This window comes from Talpa europaea (assembly GCF_964194135.1).
Source record: "Talpa europaea genome assembly, chromosome: 1".
NCBI classification, from domain to species: Eukaryota; Metazoa; Chordata; class Mammalia; order Eulipotyphla; family Talpidae; genus Talpa; species Talpa europaea.
The window spans coordinates 114987585-115012503 of NC_140073.1; the positions used below are offsets into that span (position 1 = coordinate 114987585).

Consider the following 24919-nt stretch of genomic DNA (forward strand, 5'->3'; position numbering starts at 1 on the left):
TTTATCTACTGTTACGTTAAGAGGGGTTCACTGAAATTAAATATTAGCATAATTAAATAGCTTAAGTTAATGCTTAATATACAGAATACATGACATATTGAAGGGAAAATTATTGTTTGTGCAAGTCGTGCTGTAAAGAAGGCGTATACATTCAACATTTTATGGGGGGGAGTTCAATATGAAAACTAAAGTATATAAGGCTAATAAATACCTGTAATTGGAGACCCTCCAGTTTTCTTGGGGTCTGTCCAAGTTAGAGATACTGAATCATGTCTGACAGACACAATATTGGGAGGTGGAGGAGCATCAGGCACATCTAGAAAAATTTAAAAATCCAAGATTTATAATAAAGAATTTCTTAAAATCATGTTTTACTTTGTTTTCTGACTTTAAGACACTTACCAAATGGATGTTTAGCAACAATTGGCTCTGATTTCAGGCCCTCTCCGACACCATATTTATTTTCGGCACTGACCCTGAAGGTGTATTCCACACCTTCATGAAGTCTTGTTACTCTAAAGGTGGTTTTCTGGACTGCTGAAGCACATGTCACCCACTTGTTGTTTACAGAATCCCTCTTCTCTAGGATATAGTTGGTGATTTCAGAACCTCCATCATCCTTTGGAGGACCCCACTTTAAGGTCATTGCTTCTGCTGTGACTTCATCAAATTTGATTGGTCCAGTGGGGATGCCTGGCTTGCCAACAACTTTTATAGAGATAGTTCCTTCTTTGGTGCCGGCAACATTCTTAAGTGTGATTGTGTATTTTCCAGCATCAGATTTTTTGCAATCATATACTACAAGAGTTGTATTAACTGCAGTTGACTCAACATTGACTCTTGTGTCAGCAGCTAGAGGGTCTTCTCCTTTCTTCCAGGATACCGATGGAACAGGCTTGCCCTTGATGGGAATCTTAAGACGGAAGTTGCTGTTTTCTTTAGCCAAGTAGCACAAATCAGGTAGATCTTTTAAGTCAAGATCAGGAGCCACTGTAAAACAGCAGAAATAAAAGTATTTTTAAGACTAGACAGTTAACTTTTTCACATCATGATAATTTTTTTTTTAAAGATTTTTTTATTTATACAAGAACTGGGGTACAGGCCAGATGCGCGGTAGGGTGAGAGGATTCACCAGAGACAGAGTGGGGAACAGAACAGGCAGACTGACGAATTTCACTGCTGAGGGGAGCAGCAGGCGAGACAGGAGAGGTCTGCCGCACCATGTGGGACCCTCACTGGCCGGCCGGCATTGAACTGGCACTGCAGAGGCTGCAGACAGCTTCACAGCGCTGTGCCACCAGGGGAGGCCCATCATCATGATAATTCTTAAAGAATTTTTATATAAACTTGTGTACTCCTCAAGAGTACACTTTCAGTAAAGGGAAAGTAAAGGGAAAATGGAGATGTATGGGTGAAGTCTTACCGACATCATCCTTTGCCACGGCAGTGATTTCACTTGGGGTTCCTTCTCCATTTTCATTCTCAGCACTCACTCTGAAGGTATATTCCTTCCCTTCAGTCAAATCTTTTGTGGAATACTGAAGGTTTACTGATTTCATAACTCGTTGCCATTTATTTTCTTCAGTCAGGAAGTCAACTACATATCCAGTAATTCGACTTCCACCATCGCTGCGTGGCTTTTTCCAGCCTATGTTGCAAGATGACTTAGTTACAGACACCACTTTCAGGTCCACAACTGGTCCAGGGGTTTCTAAAGCAAAGAAGAAATCATGAGTGTAAGGCCCAGATAACCGAGGTTAGATGTCACTCAAAGTGATGACAATTGTGTGCTCACCGGAAGCTTTGACAGCATCACGTGTTTCACCAGGATCACCAATTCCATACTCATTTTCAGCAAACACCCTGAAGAAGTAGGATTTTCCCTCCTCCAAGTTAGATACTCTGAAGCTTGTTTTTGAACACTCGGTTGTCACTGTAGACCAGGACTTCCTCTCTGCATCACGTTTCTCTACCACATAGTTTATGATGGGGCTTCCGCCATCAATAATAGGAGGATCCCAGGTAACATAAGCAGAATCTTTGGATACTTCCTTGACAGTCACATTGACTGGTGGCCCAGGAGTATCTGAATGAATAGTGGATAAATAAGAAAGGAATGTGTGAAAAAAAAATCAACCATATTTTTTGACATACATGATTTTTTTCAAATGAACTTACCAAGCACTTTCACTACAATGGTATATTCCTTTTTACCACAGCTGTTCTCCAGGGTCAAGATATATTTTCCTGCATCATATTTGTTCACATTTTCACAGCGCAAGAAAGTGTCAAAGTCAGTTGACTTTATGTCCATCCCAATCCTTTCTCTTAGATTGACACCTGGTTTTGACCAAGTGATCTTTGGAGGTGGACGTCCTTTTACAGGTACATACAGCCTCATTGTAACTCCAGCACGTAATATGAGTGTTTTCCTCAACTCAGCATCAAGTTCTCCTTCAGGTGGAACTGTTTAATTTTGGAGTGAAGAAAGTCAAAGTATTAGTTTAATGCTCAAATGTATTTCCAGGGATTGGCCTTATAACTTCTAAAATATGTTTCTTTTCTATAACAGATTTTTTTCAAACTGATTTTTAAAACCCTAAATATATTTCTCAAATCTTTTGTCAACCATTTTAACCCTCTGTATCTATTGTTAATCTACTTTCTTATATTTTATTTCTTATATTTTGTAATTTTTCCATGGGGTATTTATACTTCTTCTCATGACTTACATACTCTCAAGCTCTCTGTAATTAAAGTAGACAATTGGCCCTCTTCCATTCTTGTTTGCCTTTTATATATTCAATGAAGTCTCTCTCTTACAAAATCTGGCTCTCTTCGTTTCACTGAAGAAGGTAAAGTACTTAGGGGGTGAAATATAATACCAAATATTCAAAATAAATGGTAAAATGGTTAGGGAGAATGAGTAAATAGAAAAAAAAAATGAGAAGGGAAATTAATATGGAAGCCTGCCAATTACATACTTAAGGAGAGAGATGAATTAGAAGGGAAAATAAAAAACCATAATAATAAAATATTTTATTATTTATTTTAAAAATGTCTACTTTGAGAATAAAATTCTTATATTCCATACCCTTTTGAAGACATGAAATTCTCATATAAGTGTGAAAAACTTTTAAAAACCAGAAATGATCTTGCATTCCATTTGACCTGTTATATAATACATAAAATTCCAACCCAGCTCTCCTGAAGTATACTGCTAGAGTTATCAGCTCTAAAGCTTGTAAGTAAATAAATCTACTTAAGGAAGTTCTGGTGTCCCTCTTACAATATGATTGATGGGAACCACCCCTCTATATTTCTCCTGGTCATACTTACTTAAGATGTCCTTGGGGCAGTGTTTGTCAGGCACATCGCTGGGGTCACTGTAGCCAATCTTATTAACTGCATATACGCGGAACTGATATTCTGTGTTTTCCATCAGGCCAGTAACCTCAAAGCGAGTTTTCTGCAGCTTCTGTGGTAAATTGCACCTCACCCAGTTATCAGAGTCAGCTCGTTTTGCTTCAACAAGGTAGCCAATGATTGGGCTACCTCCATCGAAGGCTGGCTTGCCCCAAGATAGACTCACGGAGCTACGGGTTGTATCATATACTTTAGGAAAAGCTGGTGGGCCAGGAGGATCTGCAGATAATAAAAGAAACTTCATTAAAACCACACTCCTGGTTGTTGAATGCATAACACAAGATAGGGGATTCTTTCATTGAAAACTTACACAGAGGGTCCTGGGCATAAACAGCTTTGGATGCATCACTAGGTTTGCCTGGTCCTGCTTTATTTATAGCTGTAACTCGGAACTCGTATTCAGTGCCTTCTTGGAGACCAGTTGCTTTTATCGTTCTTTCTATAACAGGTTTTCTGTTGACCTTTGTCCAGTTAAGTGCCTGGGTTTCCCGCTTTTCAAGCAAATAGCCAGTGATCGGTGAGCCACCGTCATCTGCTGGTGGTTTCCAGCTTACTGTCATGTGATCTTTGGTTATGTTGCTAATAACAGGAGGATCACAGCGACCAGGTGGGTCTGCAAAGATTGATGAAAAGTTAATTTCCTAATCTAAAAGGTACTAATTAAAAAGCAAAATGAAAAATGACAGCAAAATGTTCCTACCGTATGGGTTTTTAGCAATGGCTGGTTCAGTGAATATTGGGTCACCCACTCCGTATTTATTTTCAGCACAGATTCGGAACTGATACTCATGACCCTCAATCAGTTTCTCCACAGAGCAGCTGGTGATGGGCACGGTAGCAGAGACTTGTGCCCAGTTGGCTCTGCTCGTTTCACGTTTGTCAACAATGTAGTTGGTGATTTCTGAGCCCCCGTCTTCAAGAGGAGGTTCCCAAGAAAGCATTGCACGGTCTGCATACATCTTGTTGATTTTAACAGATGCTGGAGGACCTGGTTTATCTGAAAGAAGGAAAACAGAGTGAAGTGTTTCACCAATACATGTAAATGGGGAATGAGTACAGAGGAGAGGTCTGGAGGCCTAGGCTGCTCTATGACCTTGGAAGTTACTTAAATTTTCATAATCCTAGTTTTCTCACATGTAAAATTAGGTAACTGGAAAATGAAATCTCTAGTGCTCTCTTTAGCTCTAAAATGATATAGTTCTGTGAAAAGAATAATCCTGTGGTTACAAAAGATGCATCAGGACGTGTCTTCTCGCGTAAGGTTTTGTAAATTCTACCACATCACACTAATCCAAGTAGACTATGAGATTCCAAGGAAACACTTTAGTTACCTAATACTTTAAGCTTAATGGTGGCTGATTTAGAACCACTGGCATTTTCGGCAGTGATGGTGTAGTCTCCCGAGTCCTTTCGGTTCACACTGAACAGCTCCAGGGTGCACAGTTCCCGCTTCTTGGCTATTTTTATGCCTTCGGCTGGTTTTAACAGTGTGCCCTCCTTCTTCCAGGAAACTGTTGGTGTTGGTTTACCAAAGACAGTAGCATCCAGGCAAACATTTGTCCCGGCTTTTACGGTAACCAGAGATTTCATAGCCACACTGAGGTCTATCCTGGGAGGAACTAGAAAAAAAAAAAAGGATTTAATATAAGCAAAACTATATTACATAATTCTTTTTATAACAGTGGGAAATTCATATGCTTGTATCTTTCAAAGAGAGATTTTAAAAAGTAATATATTCATTATAAAACAAATGCAGGTTTAATGTGGAAATTTAATAACGCTGAAAATAAAAACAAAAAAAGCACAGATCACCCATAATTACAACACCTTTAAATTCTCATTATTATCATTTTGGTAAATTTCTTTGTCCTCTTTCTGTGCATGTCTGTTTTTTGAAATCATATAGTTCTCACAGTTTTGTATGCTACTTTTTAGTTTAACAAGTTATTAGGGTTCTCCAGAATTTTTTAGTGTCTATTTGCAAAGTTCCAATTATTTTATTTGTTCTTTTCCCCATAGATGTAGGCTTAGTTTTTTATTAAGAGAGATGAACACCACAAGTGCTGTCCATCCTTGTCTGTAATCTGCTATAGAATCTTACCATTTTCTGCAATGATGGTCACTGGATCAGAAGGTTCAGAAGGCTGGCTAATGTTTACTGCTGTCTTGGCAATTGCTCTGAATTGGTACTGAGCATTCTCTTCTAAACCGGTAGCTGTGTACTCTTCCTGGGGAATCTGGTGAGGTGTGGTATTGCACCGCACCCACTTATCACCAGGGAGTTTGCAAGCTTCGACAAAATAGCCAATAATTTTGCTGCCTCCGTCGTGTTTTGGTCTTGCCCAGATGAGGGATACAGTATTCTTGGTAACATCAACAACTTCAGGCTTTCCAGGAGGATCTAAAACCAAAAGAGGTGTTTTCAGCATTTATCTGAATAGCAGAAGTTTTAAATATCCATATTTCACATTATTACCCCTGCTGCTAAGTAACTAGCCTAACAAGATGACAATCATCCATTTTATTAATAATTTAGCCAATACCGATTTTTGAGTGCTCGCTGTGTGATTGTCAGGGAGTGATACGAAGTTTGTTTTCATGGAATGAGAGAGAACACATATTTCTGAATCTTCACAGACTCTTAAGATGCAAATGTGCCTCCATAACACGGAACCAAACCAAACCAACCTAAAAACGGAACTTACCAACTGGCGTTCTTGCAGTTACATATTCTGTTGGTTTGCTAGGAGGGCTGGATCCTGCTTTGTTCAGAGCATAGATTCTGAATGAATACTCAAGCCCTTCCACAAGGCCAGCGCAAGGATATTCAGTTGACCGGACAAGAGTATCATTAGCTTTCACCCAGAGCAAACTGTTTCTTTCTTTGCGTTCAATCAGGTAGCCAGTAATGGGGCTCCCTCCATCACTGTCTGGTCTGTCCCATGCCACAAATATGCAATCTTTGTTGACTTTAGTGATTCTTGCATTCTTTGGTTCACTAGGAACACCTGTAGATGAAGACAAGGGAAATGCCCATTTCTACTATAAGTAACAGATTAGAGAAAAAAATCAAAGTATTTTTCTCCCTGAAAGAAACATACCAAATGGGAACTTAGCCAGCATCTTTGGAGATGTGAGAGGCTCTGAAATGCCAAATCTGTTTTCAGCACGGACCCGGAAGATATATTCATGGCCTGGGATCAGCTTGCCAACTCTGCAGGAAGTTTTGGTGACGGAAGCTAGAGCTGTGATCCAGTCACCTCGGCTCACATCACACTTCTCCACTATGTAGTTGGTGATGCTACTGCCGCCGTCCTCCAGGGGGATGTGCCAGGACAAGGAGCAAGCTTCAGCGTCTATGTCCGAAATGTCAAATGGAGGCTGAGGAGGCCCAGGTGCATCTGCGTGAACCCAAGAGGAAAGAAACATAAGAACAGAGATTTGATTGGTGAAAGTATCTCTGAGCCTCATGTTTTACACAGTCATTAGTCTAAGGTTCAACCTACCCATTACGATAACTTTGACTTTCTGAGTGTCTGACCCAGAACTGTTCTCTGCAGTGAGGCTGTAGTAACCACTGTCTTTTCTAGTGACGTCTTTTATGATCAGAATTGAAGAATTGTCTGTTTTATGCACTGCCAGGTGGCTGGATGTGACCACATCATCTTCTCCTTTTTTCCATTTACAGATTGGATGAGGCTTTCCATACACATAGGCTTCAACCCGGAGTTTCTTGCCAGCTTTAAGAGTAATTTGCTCTGGCATAAGGATCTTTGGTGGCACTGAAAGTAAGATAAAAATGCATTAATTTTGTGTACAAGTTAACTTTTCTCTGCTGGGGAACTATACTAGCATGTTATTCAAAGTGTGGGTTACAACTTATTAGTTCTTTAACTTAGTCTTTGCATTACAGCTAATATTTGTAAAGAAGAATGTGATAGAAGAGAAAATATCAGAGTGCAGCATACTTAATAAGGGTAGGTATTGTTTCAAGAAACTCATATATATATATATATATATACACACACATATACATGTATATAATAATATATATGCACATGTATACTGTGTCATGATTTATAGTTTATTTACTATGTGTTTGTGGGTCCAAATGTTTGCAAATTACTGTCCTATATGATTTTCCAAGTATTTCTGGACCTTGATTACTCAAGAAGAAATGTCCACATGTCAAAAGAAAATTCTAAAAATCTTTACCACATGATAAAAACGACAATAACTACTTACACAGCTGCTCTTTGGCTTCATATACTCCATCAGTTTCTTTAGGCAAACTGACTCCAACAGCATTTCTGGCCACTACTTTGAATTTATACTTCTTTCCTTCTTTTAGGCCAGTAACAACAAGGCTGAGGTCTTTTACCACAGAGTACTCTGTCCAGCGATCTGCAGGCTGATCTTCTTCTCTATAACTAATGATATAGCCATCGATTTTAGCGCCTCCATCACGCAGGGGAGGTAACCAGGCTAATGTAGCGCTGTTCTTTGTCATTTCTGTAACTTCTAGTTTCCTTGGAGGATCTGGCTCACCTAGAAGAAAAGTATCATTTAGAAAACTGTCCAAATAACCTAATCAAGTCCCTTTGTTAGCGTACATAAGTTTTAGTATTCCTTATTATATTGCTTGGGTTTCTACAAATTAAATTCTTTTCAGCAGAAGAGTAAAATGTTCATTGCAGCATTATACATAATATTCAAGAGCTGGAAACCATTTAAGTGTTCATTTAATGTATGAATGTGTAAAGGAGATGTGGTATATATACACAATTGGATACTACTCAGCTATAAACAAGATGAAATCCTGATATTTGCAACAATGTGGAGGGATCTAGAGGGTATTATGTTTAGTGAAATAAATCAGAGAAAGATCAACACCCTATGATTTCACTCATATATAGAGAAACCAAACAATTGCACGCACTGAGTAAAACAAAAACAAACTAATGATCACTAATATGATCAAATTAGTGTTTACCAGCTGGGAAGGGAAAAGGGAGGTAGGTAAATCAGGTAAAAGGGGTCGAATGTATGGTGAAGTATAGAATTGGTTATTTAGTTGTGTAATTAATGTAGTATATACATGTTGCTTTATAATGATGACATCAGAAACAAATCATGTTACATTGCAGTGTTACTTCAATGAAAAATTATGGGAAAAAAAGAGAAATAAAATGTGGTATCTTGACCTTGCTAAAGTTGGGGCCCGTAGTTAAAAAGAAGAGGAAAAGGTATTACTTACTCAGAGGATCTGATGCCAGCACTGGTTTGGGGATGTCCGTTGGGACGCCAGGGCCATACTCATTGACAGCGGTTACTCTAAAGAAATATTCATTCCCAGGGACTAGATTGGTGACTTGGAAGCTTGTTTTCTTAGCTTCTGGGGTGACTATAGACCAAGTCTTCCTCTCTGCCTCACGCTTCTCCACAATATAATGAGTGACTTGGCTCCCGCCGTCATTTTCAGGAGGGGCCCAGGAAACATGGCATGATGTCTTAGTGACATCTGAAACTTTTAAATCAGACACAGGTCCAGGAGTATCTGTGAAGAACCACAAAATCATAAATGCATGTCCCTTCAGCATCGTTATTAATGAACACATTTTTGAAGAAGAGGAAAAACATTTTAGTAACCCACCTAGGACTCTGACATTCACAAACACAGCCTTTTCTCCTGCTGGGTTGACAAGTGTTAAGGAATATTTTCCTGAGTCGTCACGGGTAGAATTAGGGATGACGAGGAAGGCCATAGTGTCAAGCAGGTCGACTTGTCCTTTTCTGACCACGTTATCAATACCTACTTTTCGCCAAGTGACTTTAGGGGCTGGTCGCCCTCTCACAGTGGCAAATAGACGGATGGGGCATCCTGCTCTCACTGTGACTAGTTTTCTCATGCTGGCATCCAGATCGATCTCCGGAGGTTCTGCAAGTGTCATGAAAACCGTTAGTTGAATTTTCAGAATGTGGAGAAATCAAATGAGAAGTTAAGTGAATCAAGCAATAAAGTAGGGCCTCACCAATGATTTCTTTAGGTCTAACGGCATCCTTTAGTTCTGCAGGGCGCCCAATGCCAACTTGGTTTTGGGCACATACCCTGAACTCATATTCCTGGTTTTCATCCAAGCTGGTAACAGTGAATTCCATGCGGACAAGTTGTGCTGCAGCATTGCACCTTTTCCAGCCTTCATCAGGTGATGCATCTGCTATTTTGGGTCTCATTTCCACAACATATCCAATTATTGGTGCACCACCATCATATACCGGTTTCCCCCATCTGAGAGTTACAGAACTTTTGGTCGTATCAACTACTTTGAAGTTGGTTGGTGGACCAGGTGGTTCTGAAAATGTATAAGAATAAATTTCACATGGTTAACTACTACTAGTGACACTGTAATGTGCAGTTTTATATAGGCAGTTTTTTAATTCAAGATAGGTTATTCAGTTTCTCAAACACTGATGCTTATTTTCTTTCATAAAATTAGAATCTGCCATTGTTTGCATGTTTTAGATTATTTGGTAAAATATCTATTTGGAAAAATACTGGTTAAAATGAAGTTCTGAAGTTATGGATTTACTTATTTACTATGTCTGTGCTTGAGATGGAAATCTGGTGTAGTACTAGAAAAAGCAAAAACATCGTACCTATGGGGTCTTTTGCTATCACTGGTCTTGATGGCAAGCTTGGTTCTCCAATTCCGATTTCATTTTCTGCCTTGACACGGAACTGGTACTCATGTCCTGGGAAGAGGTTCTGAACTTTCAAACGTCTTTCAGGGATTGCACTCTTGTTAACAGGGACCCATCGAATGGAATGTTTTTCCTTTTTCTCCAAATAGTATCCGGTGATGGACTTTCCACCATCATATTCAGGTGGATTCCAAACAACAGTCATCTCTTCTTTGCTCACTTTAGTGACTTCGGGAGGATCAGGACGGCCAGGTTTATCAAATTTCGTTTTTGCAATAACTGGTTTACTTTCTGTTGGAGGCCCTGTGCCTATTTTATTTTCTGCACGGACTCTGAAAATATATTCATTTCCTTCTATGAGACGTGTCACTGAGGCACTAGGTATTAAGACATTAGCAGAATAGGTAGACCAAACCATTCGCTTGCTCTCACATTTCTCTAGAATATAATTTTGGATTTCACAGCCACCATCATCCTCTGGTGGATCCCAGCGAACAGTACACCTATCACTGGACACATCAGTTATTTTCAGATTTCTTACAGGACCAGGTTTATCTAAAACATTGACAGTGGCATAGGCCACAAAACTGCCAGCTGTGTTAGTTGCCGTAATTACATATTTACCACCATCACTTCGCTTTGCTTTAGTCATAGAAAATTTAGATGAATCAAAACTGGTATCGATCTTGACCCTTGGTGACCTTGTTAAGTCTTCAGCATCTTTGTCCTTGGTCCATGAAACTTCTGGGAATGGTTTGCCTCTAACCCCTGCCTCGAGTCGAATGGTGTCCCCTGCTTTGACAGTTAGCACACCACTTAATTTCAGATCAAGCACAGGCTTCTGTAAGTCTTCCTTTACGACGACTTCCTCTGTCCTTACCCAGTCACTTTCCCCACCTTCATTCTTTGTTTGCACCCTAAATTCATAAATCTGGTTTTCAACACAGTTGTCAACCATGTAGTGGGTTTCTTTAATGCTTCCTTTATGCACTCTTTCCCAGTCAGTAGAGCCCTTGGGCCTTCTCTCAACATGATATGAGAGATTTGGGCTGCCACCATCATAATCAGGCCGCCTCCACTTTAGATAGACAAACGTCTTTCCTTTATCTGCAATATGAAGGTTTTCGGGCTCACCTGGTCTATCAATAGGGTTAATAGCCAGGATTGGAGTTTTTGTTTCAATGGTTGGCCCAACACCAACTTTATTCTCTGCACAAACACGGAAATAGTATTCATTGTTGGCTAAAAGATTGGCCTTGATTAATCGCTTAGTGCAATCTGAAGCAACAATTGACCAACCTTTCTGGTTTGGTTTGCGATATTCCACTATGAAATTTGTTATTTCTGAGCCACCATTATCTAGTGGGTTTTCCCAAGAAATAGTACAGTTCTCTTTGGTTACACTGCTAACCTTTAAGTTCTGGCAAGGTCCAGGTCTATCAAGGACATTCACAATAGCATAACCTTGGGCATGCCCACTGCTGTTCTTAGCTGAGATGATATACTTGCCATGATCAGCTCTAACAGCTTCTTTAATTTGTAACTCTACGCGAGGTAGATCATGGGTTAGGTCAACTCGCTTTTCCTTGACCAATACCTTGCCTTCCTTGGACCAAGTTATGTCTGGTTCAGGTCTGCCTTTAACTCGAGCAAGAATGCGGATGGTTTGGCCCACCCTAACAGTAATAACATCACGACAAGTAACATCAAGTTCTACTTCTGGAGGATGAAGGATGTCCTTTGCAATTACAGATTCTGGTAGTTCTCTTGGCTCTCCCTCTCCCACAATGTTAGCTGCCTTTATACGGAATCTGTACTCAGTTCCTTCAATTAGCCCAGGTACCCTGAAGGCACATTGCCTAATGAGTTCATCTTTATTAATCCTGTTCCACTGTGTTGTGCCAGCTTTCTGGCATTCTACTACGTAGCCTAGAATGGGGCTGCCACCATCACTGAGGGGCTTTGTCCATACTAAGTCTGCTGTGTCTTTGCTCTTGTCTTTCAGTTTAGGATTAATAGGTGGTCCAGGTGGCTTGATGGGCCGGCAAGCTTTTATTGGGTCAGAACTTGGTGATGGATTGCTTAGTCCTGCAAGATTTTCAGCGAAAACTCTAAACTCGTATGTATTTCCCTCGTAGAGTCCAGTCACTCTAAACTTCAGGTCAGCTATAGGTGTTTTGTTGACCCTCACCCATTTGCCTGTTATTTCTCGACGTTCCACATAGTAACCAGTTATTGGACTGCCACCATCAGATTTTGGCAGAGTCCAGGACACTGTTGCAGCATTTTCAGTAATGTCAGTAACCACTGGTTTACCAGGGGGAGATGGAGGACTAAACTTATGTTTAGCAACAGTAGGTGTGGAGTCAAGGGGAGGACCAATACCCATCTTGTTCTCTGCTTTAACTCGGAAAACGTATTCACAGCCCTTTTGCAGATGTGGGATTTTCAGCTTTGTCTTACTGCATCCTGCAGAGACAACACCCCATGTGTCTTTCCTTGTATCTTTTTTCTCAACAATATAATTTATCACAGGGGTTCCTCCATCATCCCGAGGTGGCAGCCAAGAGATAGTCATGTATTCAGGAGTAACATCCAGAATATTAATAGGACCTGTAGGTGGACCTGGAACATCAAGAACAGTAAGATGTGCAGCTACTGTTTTGCTTCCAGCTGCATTGGAAACTGTGATTTGATATTCTCCAGTGTCTCTCCTTAAGCAGTCCTTAATGGTAAGTACTGATGAGTAATTGTCAGTTTCTACTTTGTAGTGTTCGTCTGTTTTAATCTCACTCCCATCGGTTGTCCACTTTGCAGTAGGAACAGGTACACCTCTTATGATGGCAGGGAATCTGACTGTCGTTCCCGCTTTTACCACAAGGCCTTCGATTAACTTCAAATCTAGCTCCACAGATGGAGGCACTGGAAATTAAACATGTGGAAATTAAATTTTCATTTCTATAATGCGAATCATTTTAAAAAGAATTAAAATGATAATAACACTGTTACAAAAGTTACCTAGCTTTTCTTGACATTCTATTGGGATAGTTGTGTCAGGAAGCCCAAGACCTACAATATTTTCAGCTCTGACACGGAATTTATAGATCTTTCCTTGTTGTAGTCCAGTAACAACACAATCTAAATTTGGCACAGTCTTGAACTTGATCCAGTCTTGGGTGCCGTCTTCTTGATATTCCACCAAATATCCAGTGATTGGAGAGCCACCATCACGATCTGGCTTATTCCAAACCAGGGAGACTTCGGTCTTGTCCACATCTACATGGTGTAGGTCCTTGGGTGGCCCTGGGGGTTCTTTTCAATATAAGAAATTATGATGAATTAGTAATATTCTCAAAGACAGTCAAACAATACTTTTTTTTTTTTTTTAATCCAGAGAAAGCAACTTACGTAGAGGATCCAGAGCCTTGATGGGTTTAGGTGTTTCAACAAAAGGACCACGTCCATACTGGTTCTCAGCAGCAACTCGGAAGAGATACTGATTGCCTTCATTAAGGTGTTTTGCCCAGTGACTCTTTTTCTTTGATGTAGTTGAAAGCGGTGCCCACTGGCCAGTGGCAACATCTCTCCTCTCAACCACATAGTTGGTAACAACAGAACCACCATCATCCAGTGGTTCCTTCCAAGTCAGGTAACAAGAATCTTTCCTAATTTCACTGACTTCCAGATCTCTAGGTGGCCCAGGCTTATCTGAAACGTGTTAAATAATGTAGTTATAAAAGTGTTTTAATTCAGATAAGACCTCAAAATATATCGAACTTTATTTTTCATATGCTATTATATACCTTAAGTACATCATAAATATAAAATCTTACCCAATACAAGAACTTTTACTGAGACAGTTTTTGAACCAGCTGGATTCTCCACTGTTAAGGAATAAGTTCCACCATCTTCATGGGCAGCATTACGAATTTCAAGTTTGCTGCCAACTGGAGTAACATCAATTCTTGCTTTCGTTGGAGCCTCTCTGTCTTCTTTTTTCCAAGTTACTTTTGGAAATGGCACTCCTTTGATGATGGCACTAAGTCTCAGAGTATCACCAACTTTAATGTGTTGTTCTCTTGCCATGTTGGCATCAAGAATCAACTCAGGGGGTTCTAGAATAAAGAACAGAATTTTCAGATTTGATTTGTTACTCTATTTTATAAGTAAGCCTATGTAATGAGACACCTATCTTCCTTGTGAGTGCAGTTGAGAATATTTTACTCACCAAGTCTGTCTTTTACTAGCACTGGCTCAGGAACATGAGCTGGATCCGATTCGCCAGCTTCATTGACTGCCAGTACTCTGAACTTATAGGTTTGACCATCCCGAAGACCGGTGACTTTATAATTAGTTTCAGGACATGACTCGGGAATGTGATTGGCTCTTCTCCATTCGTCATCTCCAACTTTCTGGTACTCAACAATATAACCCAGAATCTTGCTCCCACCATCATGACGTGGTGGTTGCCAAGTTAGATCAACTGAATTACATGTTGTGTCTATTGCTTCAGGATTTATAGGTGGACTTGGTTTAGCTACACAATAAAAGAAAAAAGAAACCAAAAAAGCATTAGCATATAGCTGAAAACAAAATTAGGTAATATAAATGTTGAGTACTTTAATACTATACCGATTGGATCTTTAGCAAAGACTGGTTTGGATGGTGGGCTTGGATCTCCAATACCAATTTCATTTTCTGCAGAAACCCGGAATTCATATTGACACCCTTCTAGAAGATCGGGGACTCTAAATTTAGTGTATGGATGGATAGGCTCTTTGGTCACCCTAGCCCATCGTTTAGACATAGTTTCCCTCTTTTCCAAGATGTAGTTGGTGATGGGCTTTCCTCCATCATGGGGCTTGTTCCAAGTTACTAGTGCAGAGTCTTTGGTAACTTCTGTAACAATTGGCTGATTAGGAGCATCAGGAACCTCTGTGATAACAAATGTTAGCAAGATGTGTTAGAAATGTAATTCTTTCTATTAACAATACCAAACATTGAATTATTAAAAAGAAATGAAATGCATACTGAAACGATCTCTGGCTTTCATTGAATCAGACACCAGAGGATCACTTATTCCATATAGATTTTCAGCATATATTCGGAAAATATAATCTTTTCCTTCAAGCAGCTTGGAAACCTTGCATGTTGGTTTAGCACTTGCAGATGTCACAGGCAGCCAAATGTCTTTCCCCACCTCCTGCTTCTCAATAATATAATTGGTAATTTCACTTCCCCCATCATCTAAAGGTGGCTTCCATGAGATAACCATGTGATCTTTGGTCACCTCATCAAAAATAACTGGTCCTACTGGTGGGCCAGGACGATCTGCAGGAAAAAAAACACACAGCAAAAAAATGTTTCCACTCTTGCTTGGAAATAACAGAATATCTATTCTTTTTGCTAAGTAATACTTACCAACAACATTCACTTGACAGAAACCTTTCCTAGAGCCTGTACTATTCTCTACGACCACAGAGTATTTGCCAGAATCTGAACGTTTGGCTTTGGTCTTCTCTAGAGCCAGTGTTGTTGGAGTGGTCTTTATTTGAGTGCGATCATCTTCTAGCACATCAGCTTCATCTTTAAACCAAGTAACCTTGGGCTTTGGTTTGCCTGAGTAGCGACCAGTGAGGGCAAAAGCTTCACCAACTCGAACTGTGAGTTTATCTCTGAAGTCGAGTTCAAGTGTTGGAGGAGCTGAAATTTGTAATTATAAAAGCAAGTCAGTTTTACTGATGACTTATGATACATCTACTTACTTTTCAAAGTATAAACAACATTAGACACATACCCAGTTCATCCTTGCAAGTGATTGGCTTGGTGCAAAATGATGGTTTGCCTTGTCCAACGATATTGACGGCGCTGACACGATACTCATAGGTATCACCTTCTTTTAAGCCTTTAACGGTGTATTTTCTGCTGAGCAAGTTGTCCTCTGTAACTCTGTGGAACTTCTCAGTTCCAATAAGACGGCTTTCTAGGACATAGTTAATAATTTCTGATCCACCGTCATACTTCGGCGGATTCCAAGTGAGAGAAACAGAATTTTTGGTAACTTCTTTGACTTCCAGGTCTTCTGGACGTTCTGGTACAGCTGTAAGTGTAAGTATGGAATTACAGTGATGAAAATGTTTGTCAATAATATAATAAGGTAAATAATATTTTTTGAGGATTGCATTTAAGTAATCAACCATCTGCTTTGATTAGCAACAAAAGAGATCTCACTGTTGAACTATTAGAGCCCAACACAAACTAGTTTCCTCTGACAGATGAGGAAATAGAGGTTTATTGAGGCCAAATAATTTAGGAAAGTTCTCCAGAATTGGTAGTTTTAGAGCTAGGACAATACCTCAGTTTCTATTTATGTCATTGAGCAATTAAAAACAAATCAGGGTGGTATACATAGAAGGTTTGATGTATACCCAAAATATCTTTCACAATCATATTTACATACTATGAATGTTAGATAAGTAATTGTCTAAAGAATGCTTATCAATTAAATGAAATGTGTGGCATTTATACACATATTTTGTCACCATAATCTTTTGCTAAATGAATGAAGATCTGTTTAAGAATGAAATTGTTTTAAACTGTACTTACTTATTGGATCTCTGATGACAAGTTCATGTGGTGTCTCGACATATGGGCCCCTGCCAATACTATTTTCAGCTGCAATTCTGAAAAAGTAGGCTTTTCCTTGAATGAGGCCCTGGACAGTAGCATTTTGTCGGGTAACTGTACATGTCACTGGGGTCCATGCTTTGCGGTCAGCTTCCCGCTTTTCAATGACATAATTGGTGATTGGAGAACCTCCGTCATCTTCTGGAGAAAACCATGTCAGCTTGCAGGAATCATTGGTTAGGTTGTCAGGCAGGAAAGGTGTTCCAACAGGACCTGGGACATCTGGAAATAAGAAGAAACAATTTCTTGTAGTTTGTGTACAGTGAATTACAGAACTCAATATTTGTTATCCTCTTTTTTTTTTTCCCCTTAAAGATTTTATTTATTTTGGCATAGAAGAACTAGGGTATAGGCTAGAGGTGCAAGTATGAGAGGATTCACCAGAGACAGAGTGGGGAGCAGAACAGGCAGATCTACTGAAACACACTGTTAAGGACAAAAGAGGAGAGGTCTGCTGTGCCATGTGGGTTAGCTCCTAGGACTGAACTCAGGACTCCACGGAGGGCCCCTAGGCCACCAGGGAGTCCACTGTTATCCTCTATTTTAAAAGGAGATAATGTCATGAAGAAAATATTTTGCTAATTGAGTTGTATTTCGCCTGGGTATTCATATCCAACCATTTTTTTAATACAGCAAGTTTGCAGCAGTTACTGGTTTGAGTAGAAATTGAAGGAATTAGCAATTTTTTTTTTTTTTTTTTTTGGTGTGTTTGGTTATATGTGGGTCAGGTAGGAGGGAGCTGCTGGGAGGAAAACACACAGTGGAAGGCAGGAGAGGGGTGAGGGGTGGCCTGGACATTTTTTTGGTGTCTAGTTACTCTCCAGAGAGGAAAAAGGGAGGTTTTGTGTGTGTGTGTGTGTGTGTGTGTGTTTTTTCCTGAAAATCTAGAGCATCAATGAGCAATACAGAAGGCATCAAATTGCATATGACTTTTGAGGATTTGGAATTTATGCCAGAACTTTCAAATTAAAGTCATTTGGCAAGAGGATGTTTAAGAGCTTGAAACAAATCTAAATCTTGTAGGACCATTGCTCGGTGAAATCTTTTTCCTTTGCCATTTTCATGAGTAGAAGCATAACTGGTTTTAATAACATTAATTATGTTCAGTAGAGAACAGGTTATTTTCTCATAGAATCTATGGCTTTTGGGGGTATGACTAGGCTTAGAGACATGCTGAGAGAGAAATATGAGTGGGAGGGCTTCTATTCTGAGCAAATCACTGTATAAAAGCAGCCAGTGAGAGTCATGAAAAAGTCATGTGGAGTCAACTCTCTGCACAGTGACTAGGAATGCAATATTGCTAACCAAGTAAGATGGCTTTCTTCAGTTAGAACACTCAAACACTTCAAGAAATTTCTGTCTTATTATTATAATTAGTAAATAAGGATATGGCCCTATGATGTGAAAAAGGTTAACATTAAGAAATTTTAAACATTCATGTGCATTTGTAGTACACTTGCTTTTATGAAAACTACATAATGTGTAGTAAATGCATATTATATAAAAAAGTAGCATAGAAATTACTATATATTGTCAGACTACAACCATATCAAATATATGTGGGATAATTTTAAAAAATGCTAGTAGTGGTCAATGGGATTGAGGGTGATTTTTGTCATTTTCCAAAATGTTTGTAACATAGTTTTATTCTGATATAACTTTGTTGAAGTTGTAATAAAAATGTTCATTTTAAAAGTTGCATCACAAACTGAATTTATTTACCTAATACATCCACGATAATTGTCTTCTTTCTTTCTCCCGCTTCATTTTTGGCAAGAAGAGAATAGATGCCCTGGTGGCTCCGCTGGCAGTTCTTAATGACCATGGACGAGCTAATGGCTGTGCTCTCAATGGCAGCTTCTTGAGGTAGTGCTTTTTCATTCATGCTCCAGGTGACAGTTGGAGTAGGCTTTCCAGACACATAGGCAATGATCCGAATCACCCCTCCAGCGTGGACTACGATTCTGTCTTTGACGCTGGCATCCAGCTGAAGGTCAGGTAGAACTGGAAAACAATTGATAATGTGATTTTCATTTTCAGTCCAAAACATACATATTAAAAGAATAGTAGAAGTATAAATAATTACCAATCCTGTCCTTCATCTCAATGGCATCTGTGACTTCTCCAGGTTCTCCAATGCCAGCGATATTGACTGCTCTAACTCGGAATTTGTAGAATGCACCTTCTTTTAATCCTGTCACAACAAGTTTTGTTCCTCTCACTTCTTTATCTTTAGCCTAGGGAAAAATCATAGGCATTATGAAATTGGAATAGTTCTTTCTAGCTTTTTGTTTTAATAGCTTTCTAAAGCATAACCCGCAGCACATTTAATTCTCTTTGGGAAAACTGTTGCTAGTTTAGGTTTCTGGGATCAGGTATTATAGGTAAACACTGACAGATTACCTTGCCAGGGTTATGTTTTAAAATTATTATGAAATGATTAAAAAAAAAACAAAACAAAACCTGTGCTCTTCCATTTATTCTACTCTTTCAGGATTTATAACCAAAAGGTAAATTAACAATAATGTGACTTAACTTTTTATTAGTTTTTGACATAATAGATTTTTAGATTATCTGTTATAATTATGTAATTTTTCTGATTTTTTTATCTAAAAGACATAAAAGTGAATGAGGTTGAGGATAACTACCCTCACATTTACATTTATATAAAGTCACGTGTTAGTTACCTTTTCCCATTCTTCTTTTCCTTCTTCTTTATACTCGACAATATATCCAGTTATTTTGGATCCACCATCTTTGAGTGGAGGAGACCACTCCAAATCTGCAGATGACTTAGTCCAGTCTGTGACTTTGGGAAATGGAGGGCCAGGAGGGACTGGAAAGAAGCAGGACATATTAGTATTCTTGACTCTTCAATGTGACTCTTTAGAAATAAAATTTAAAAAAAAAAAAGGAAATGATTTCAAGGTTTACCAGTTGGATCTCTAGCAGTGATGGGGTCTGATGGCAGACTTGCTGGGCCCACACCAGCAGCGTTGATTGCATATACACGGAATTGATAATCATAACCTTCTATAAGCCCAGTCACTTTATAAGAAACACCCAAAGTCATAGCTCTGATAGGATCTCGGTTAACTCTCTTCCACCTCTTTGAAGTGGTGTCTTTCATTTCTAGCCAGTATCCTGTCACAGGAGAGCCTCCATCATATTCTGGCTCTTCCCAGTTGACAGTCATGGCATTCCGAGTAACATTGCTCACTGTTGGCTTATCTGGTGGTCCAGGAACAGCTGTGGGAAAATAAAATCACATTGGTTTATAAGAAATTATGACAGGGTCTCCCTGGGGGTGCAAGGGGTTAAGCACTGCACTATGAAGAAATCCGCAGCCTCTGCAGCATGAGTTCGATCTCCGGCCGGCCAGAGAGCAACCCACATGGCACAGCAGACCTCTCCTGACTCACCTACTGCTCCCCTCAGCAATGTACTTTGGTCAATCTTCCTGTTCTGTTCCCCACTCTGTCTCTGGTGAATCCTCTCACCCCCCTCATCTCTGGCCTTTGCCCCAGCTCTTGTATGCATAAATGAATAAATCTTTTTAAAAAAAGAAATTATGACAAACACAAATAGGAATGACTTAGTATGTGAAACACATCTACTTACAGAAGAGATTTCTTGCTGTCTCTGGTTCACTGTCAAGAGGCTCCCCAATGCCATATTTATTCTGGGCCATGATTCGGAATTCATATTGATGGCCTTCCAGCAATTTGGGAATTGTGTACGTACACTCTTTTGGATCACTGGAAACCCGCACCCAGGTCTTCCTGTTAGCTTCTCTTTTCTCAATTACATAGTTTGTAATTTTAGACCCACCATCATCTAGAGGTGGAAGCCAAGACAACGTCATTTGATCTGCTGTAATAGATTCAAACTTTATTGGTCCCACTGGAGGTCCAGGACGACCTAAAATGGTGTTGAAAAGGAAAATTTATTAGTTGAGTGATTTTTAAAGTCAAATATTATGTGTATGAACAGAAAAACACATAGTTTTAATAAGACCATGTATTCATTACCAAGGACATTCAGTCTCATCTCCTTTGATGCTGTTCCCAGATTATTCACGGCTGTGATGGTATATAAGGCAGTGTCACTCCTGCGAGACTGTGGAATCACTAAGGTACAAGTATCGTCCACCACAAGTTTGTTGACATGGGTGTCATAGACAATAGGTTCTTTCTTGTCAGGCTTCTTTGGCGGGGCTTTAAACCACGTCAGTGTTGGGAATGGCACACCTTTAATTTTGGCCACAATGTTGACGTCAGTTCCTTCTTCAACCTCCATGAATTCTTTTAGCTCAATTGATGGTGGACCTAGATTATGAAGGAAAAAAATTGTCATTAGGAACAGAAAGCACTAACAGATAGAAAATGGAATTTAAAGAATTCAAAAGGTTGCTCTAATTATATATTTTTAGTGCACCCTAATATAAAGAACAGATCTATCTTTAATACTAGGATACTGGTTTGGGGAATGGCTAGATGTAGTCATCTTTTATTGGATATATGTGGCTTCGTGTCAGCTAGCGCAGATACAGCTATTGCTTATGCATGTTGATATTCTGACCAAAAGACAGACAGAAGTAAAGACTGTAGTCATTTAGGTTTGGGATTCTGTCATGACATGGCATTTAATGTTTATGTACTTACAAGGGGACCCATTATTTTCATCGTGAGATAAGTTTTCCTTTTAAAAATATAATTTCTAGTAGAGGCAAAATAATGTTTTTGAATAAGAATGAATTTTGTATAAGAATATGCAAAGAGGGTAATGACTACAGCCATTAATTTTTGAAGAGAGAAGTGAACAAATACATAATGTAATGATGGTAACAATAATTAGAAGAATTATCACCCTATTTATGTATATGTCTTATTTATGCACATATTTTATCTATTAAACTGGTGTACGTATTAAAGAGAGGAAAAGGATTTGATTGTGGAAGAAATATGGGTCTTAACCATTGCTGAGCAAATAACTGGTTTTGAAGAACACGCAGAAAAACTGCTTTAACATTGGAGAGGTAAAACAGCCTGCCATGGAAAAGATAATAATAAGGAAATTCCAAACAGCACATAATTTAAATAAAGGAAAGGTGACATATAAGAAAATTGATTATTCTGTGGAAGTTGAAGGAATGAGTGGTTGAGAAATGTGCCCATGTTCACACACAACCCATTGTAGCTTCCTGATATTTTGATTTGGGGCTGTATTGAGAGAACATTCGCTGTTAATATGTTGGCACTTACAAGTCTGGTCTTTGATAATCACAGGGCCAACAGTGGCTGAAGGCTTGCTGACTCCGGCAGCATTGACAGCTTTGACTCGGAATTCGTATTCCCCACCTTCGACCAAGTCCTCAACGGTAAACTCTAGTTCCTCCACATCACGCCTATTGCACTGTCTCCATGCTTCCTTCTTTGTCCCGGTAGGGTCCCATGCGAGGCACTCAACAATATAGTGGGTGACAGGAGAGCCCCCATCATTCTTGGGGGGTTTCCATGACAAATGTACAGTGTTCTTTGTTATGAGGCCCATCTTGAGTTTAATAGGGGGATCAGGAGGAACTTTAAAAATAATTAAAAGAAGTAGTAAGCATTGTTTTATAACAATATATCTTAAGTAGGAGAAACTATTTTAATCTTGGATTTTAAAGCTTACATATTGGATCTCTGGCAGTGGTCCTCTGAATGGTTTCTGCAGGTGGGCCAACACCAAAACGGTTTTCTGCACGCACGCGGAAGAAGTACTGCTGTTCAGAGATGAGATCAGGAACAACAAATGATGTGCTTCCACAGTTTGGATTGACTTTAGTCCAGGCTTTTCCATCGATAGTCTTCTTCTCAATAACATAGCCTTTGATCCTGTCTCCTCCATCATCATCTGGAATCTTCCATGAAAGTCTGCAACTACCCCTTGTGATGTCACTGACTTTCAGATCTTTGGGTGGCCCTGGTACATCTGTTGGATATAAATCAGAATGTAAACAGTGCTATTTTTATAAGTACTGCATGTTAACTGATTGTGCCACTGGAGATGCAACAATGCTATTTTTGTTTAAAATAATTTGTTCTTAGTCCATGATAACTTTATAAGTCTTTCTTACCCATGACTTTAACTCTGCAACTTGCAGTCTTTTGTCCTGCTTTATTCTTGGCTGTGATGCTGTATTTGCCTGAGTGAGATCGTTTGCACTCAGGAATAATAATTACTGATGAGTTTTCAGCAGTCTCCAGCTGTATAAAGAAAATAGCAGTCATACATTGAATAAAATAATAGCAGTATTGAAGTCAACCATATTTTGAGTTATTTCAAAAATATTTTCTCTTTACCTGTGCATCCTCAGGTATATCATGAACTCCATCCTATCAAAAAAGAAAATAGTCATGATGTCATTATGCCTGATAGTGATTCAACAGGAAACATGGAGAAGTATAATTTCCATATACATGTATATTTTTTACCTTCACTGCCTTAGGTGCTTTCCCATCAAATTCCCAAGATGATCTTGGTGTTGGGCGTCCCTTGATGACAGCAGGAATCTTAATCTGTGAGCCAGCTTGACAAACCAGACAGTCTTGTGCTCCGATGTCAATAAAAACTTCTGGTACCTCTGTAAGACCATGAACAGTATGTTAACATTTAACTTCCCTTTTTCAAAAAAGTAATTGACATATCTTCAGTAAATTCTATGTCATAATAAAATCAAAATGGAATAAGCACTGGTACCTTGAATATCTGTGCAAGGGATCTCTCCAGTAGTACCACTTGGTTCAGATTCACCAGCATCATTGACAGCTTTCACTCTGAATCTGTACTTCCTGAGTTCTTTCAAATTAGGTACCACACATTCACAGGTAGTTATAAGTTTGTCTGGGTCATTTACTTTTTTCCAATCAGTGGTGCCTTCTTCTTGCATTTCTACAATATAGCCTTTGATTGGACTGCCACCATCTTTAGCTGGAGGTTTCCATGCTAATGAGATGCTTGACTTTGTTTTATCTTTGACTTCTGGGCACGAAGGTGGCCCAGGTGGATCTGATTTAAAAAAAAAAAAAAAACAAATTTTGAACTCGATGGAATGCTAGATTTATATACCATAAGAATCTTCTGGATGAGCATATTTTATTTTTAATCTATGATAATATTAAAATAAGACTTTCAAAAGAATAAACTACCTTCTGGAGAAGAGAAATGGATGAATAGTCTATTTTTATTTAGCGTTAACACAGCAAAGAGCAAACAACTAAATGGGATTAGAAAGATTACTCATTATCTCTAGATAGGTCTATATTCTATCTACACATGATTTGTAGAGAGTGAATTTACTTTTGAGATCCTTTTAAAGAAATCCTGCAATATTTTCCACTATAGTTTTAATTTAATTTACCATAAGAGTAAAATGAAAAATTATTTCATCATTAATTGGTAAACCTCTGAACTAATCTTAATAGTCTCTAGGGGCAGGGACAAAGTCTACAATAATCACATAACTGTCCTTTTCACTTATGACAGCATTTTACAATTACAGAAATTTTTAAATTTTGTCTTTTTAGTCAAAGTTCTTCCTTTGTACACATTGTACATAGCACATGGCCAATACTACTTTGTTGAATGAATGAATGACTACTTCATTTTATATAATGTGCTCCATGTAGAAACTAGAGTATTTTAAGTCTTCTTTTTAACAAGGCATTGCATTTTTTTTCCCTACAGAGAATCAAGTAAAATATATGATGTAGCAAGCAGAATTAGTCATTCAGGCTATGGTACTTTAATTTTTGAGTTGATACGCTCATAGATCTTTCAGAAAAATTTTCTCCTTTTAGTTAACCTCACAGACAAAGTATGAGAATCTCATATCCTTATTCAATAAATTTTATTGAAAATTTAGCAACATTTGCTTTTTTGTTATACTTACTGGAGGACCTAACTGTTTAGTGAGGGAGATAATTTCCACAGTATCTAATGAGATAGAGCTTTATATAAGGTGTGGGAACAGAGGAATTTATGGTCCAGGGTTTTTATTATTGTGAGCCCTTGTAAAATGCTAGGTTTCCTCCAAGAGTTTAAAAATTACATGGTTTAT

The 24919-nt window shown here is 38.9% G+C and overlaps 1 protein-coding gene across 1 annotated transcript in view; it reads right to left on the bottom strand.

Moving 5' to 3' along the window:
• TTN (titin) overlaps positions 1 to 24919 on the bottom strand; it is a gene marked incomplete at both ends in the record, with an annotated part of 277818 nt that overhangs the window by 50931 nt on the left and 201968 nt on the right. Inside the window, 39 exon segments of the mRNA XM_084258850.1 lie at positions 212 to 316; positions 403 to 990; positions 1424 to 1711; positions 1796 to 2086; positions 2179 to 2466; positions 3340 to 3645; positions 3737 to 4039; positions 4127 to 4423; positions 4758 to 5045; positions 5528 to 5827; positions 6132 to 6434; positions 6528 to 6827; positions 6933 to 7208; positions 7672 to 7974; positions 8684 to 8983; positions 9080 to 9364; positions 9459 to 9779; positions 10084 to 13050; positions 13147 to 13440; positions 13537 to 13836; positions 13962 to 14243; positions 14357 to 14665; positions 14761 to 15063; positions 15160 to 15459; positions 15550 to 15831; positions 15926 to 16228; positions 16735 to 17037; positions 18538 to 18819; positions 18902 to 19052; positions 19503 to 19651; positions 19750 to 20064; positions 20437 to 20736; positions 20847 to 21143; positions 22080 to 22397; positions 22492 to 22791; positions 22937 to 23066; positions 23163 to 23195; positions 23295 to 23443; positions 23560 to 23868. Of these exon segments, the coding sequence (XP_084114976.1) occupies positions 212 to 316; positions 403 to 990; positions 1424 to 1711; positions 1796 to 2086; positions 2179 to 2466; positions 3340 to 3645; positions 3737 to 4039; positions 4127 to 4423; positions 4758 to 5045; positions 5528 to 5827; positions 6132 to 6434; positions 6528 to 6827; positions 6933 to 7208; positions 7672 to 7974; positions 8684 to 8983; positions 9080 to 9364; positions 9459 to 9779; positions 10084 to 13050; positions 13147 to 13440; positions 13537 to 13836; positions 13962 to 14243; positions 14357 to 14665; positions 14761 to 15063; positions 15160 to 15459; positions 15550 to 15831; positions 15926 to 16228; positions 16735 to 17037; positions 18538 to 18819; positions 18902 to 19052; positions 19503 to 19651; positions 19750 to 20064; positions 20437 to 20736; positions 20847 to 21143; positions 22080 to 22397; positions 22492 to 22791; positions 22937 to 23066; positions 23163 to 23195; positions 23295 to 23443; positions 23560 to 23868 (13518 nt within the window).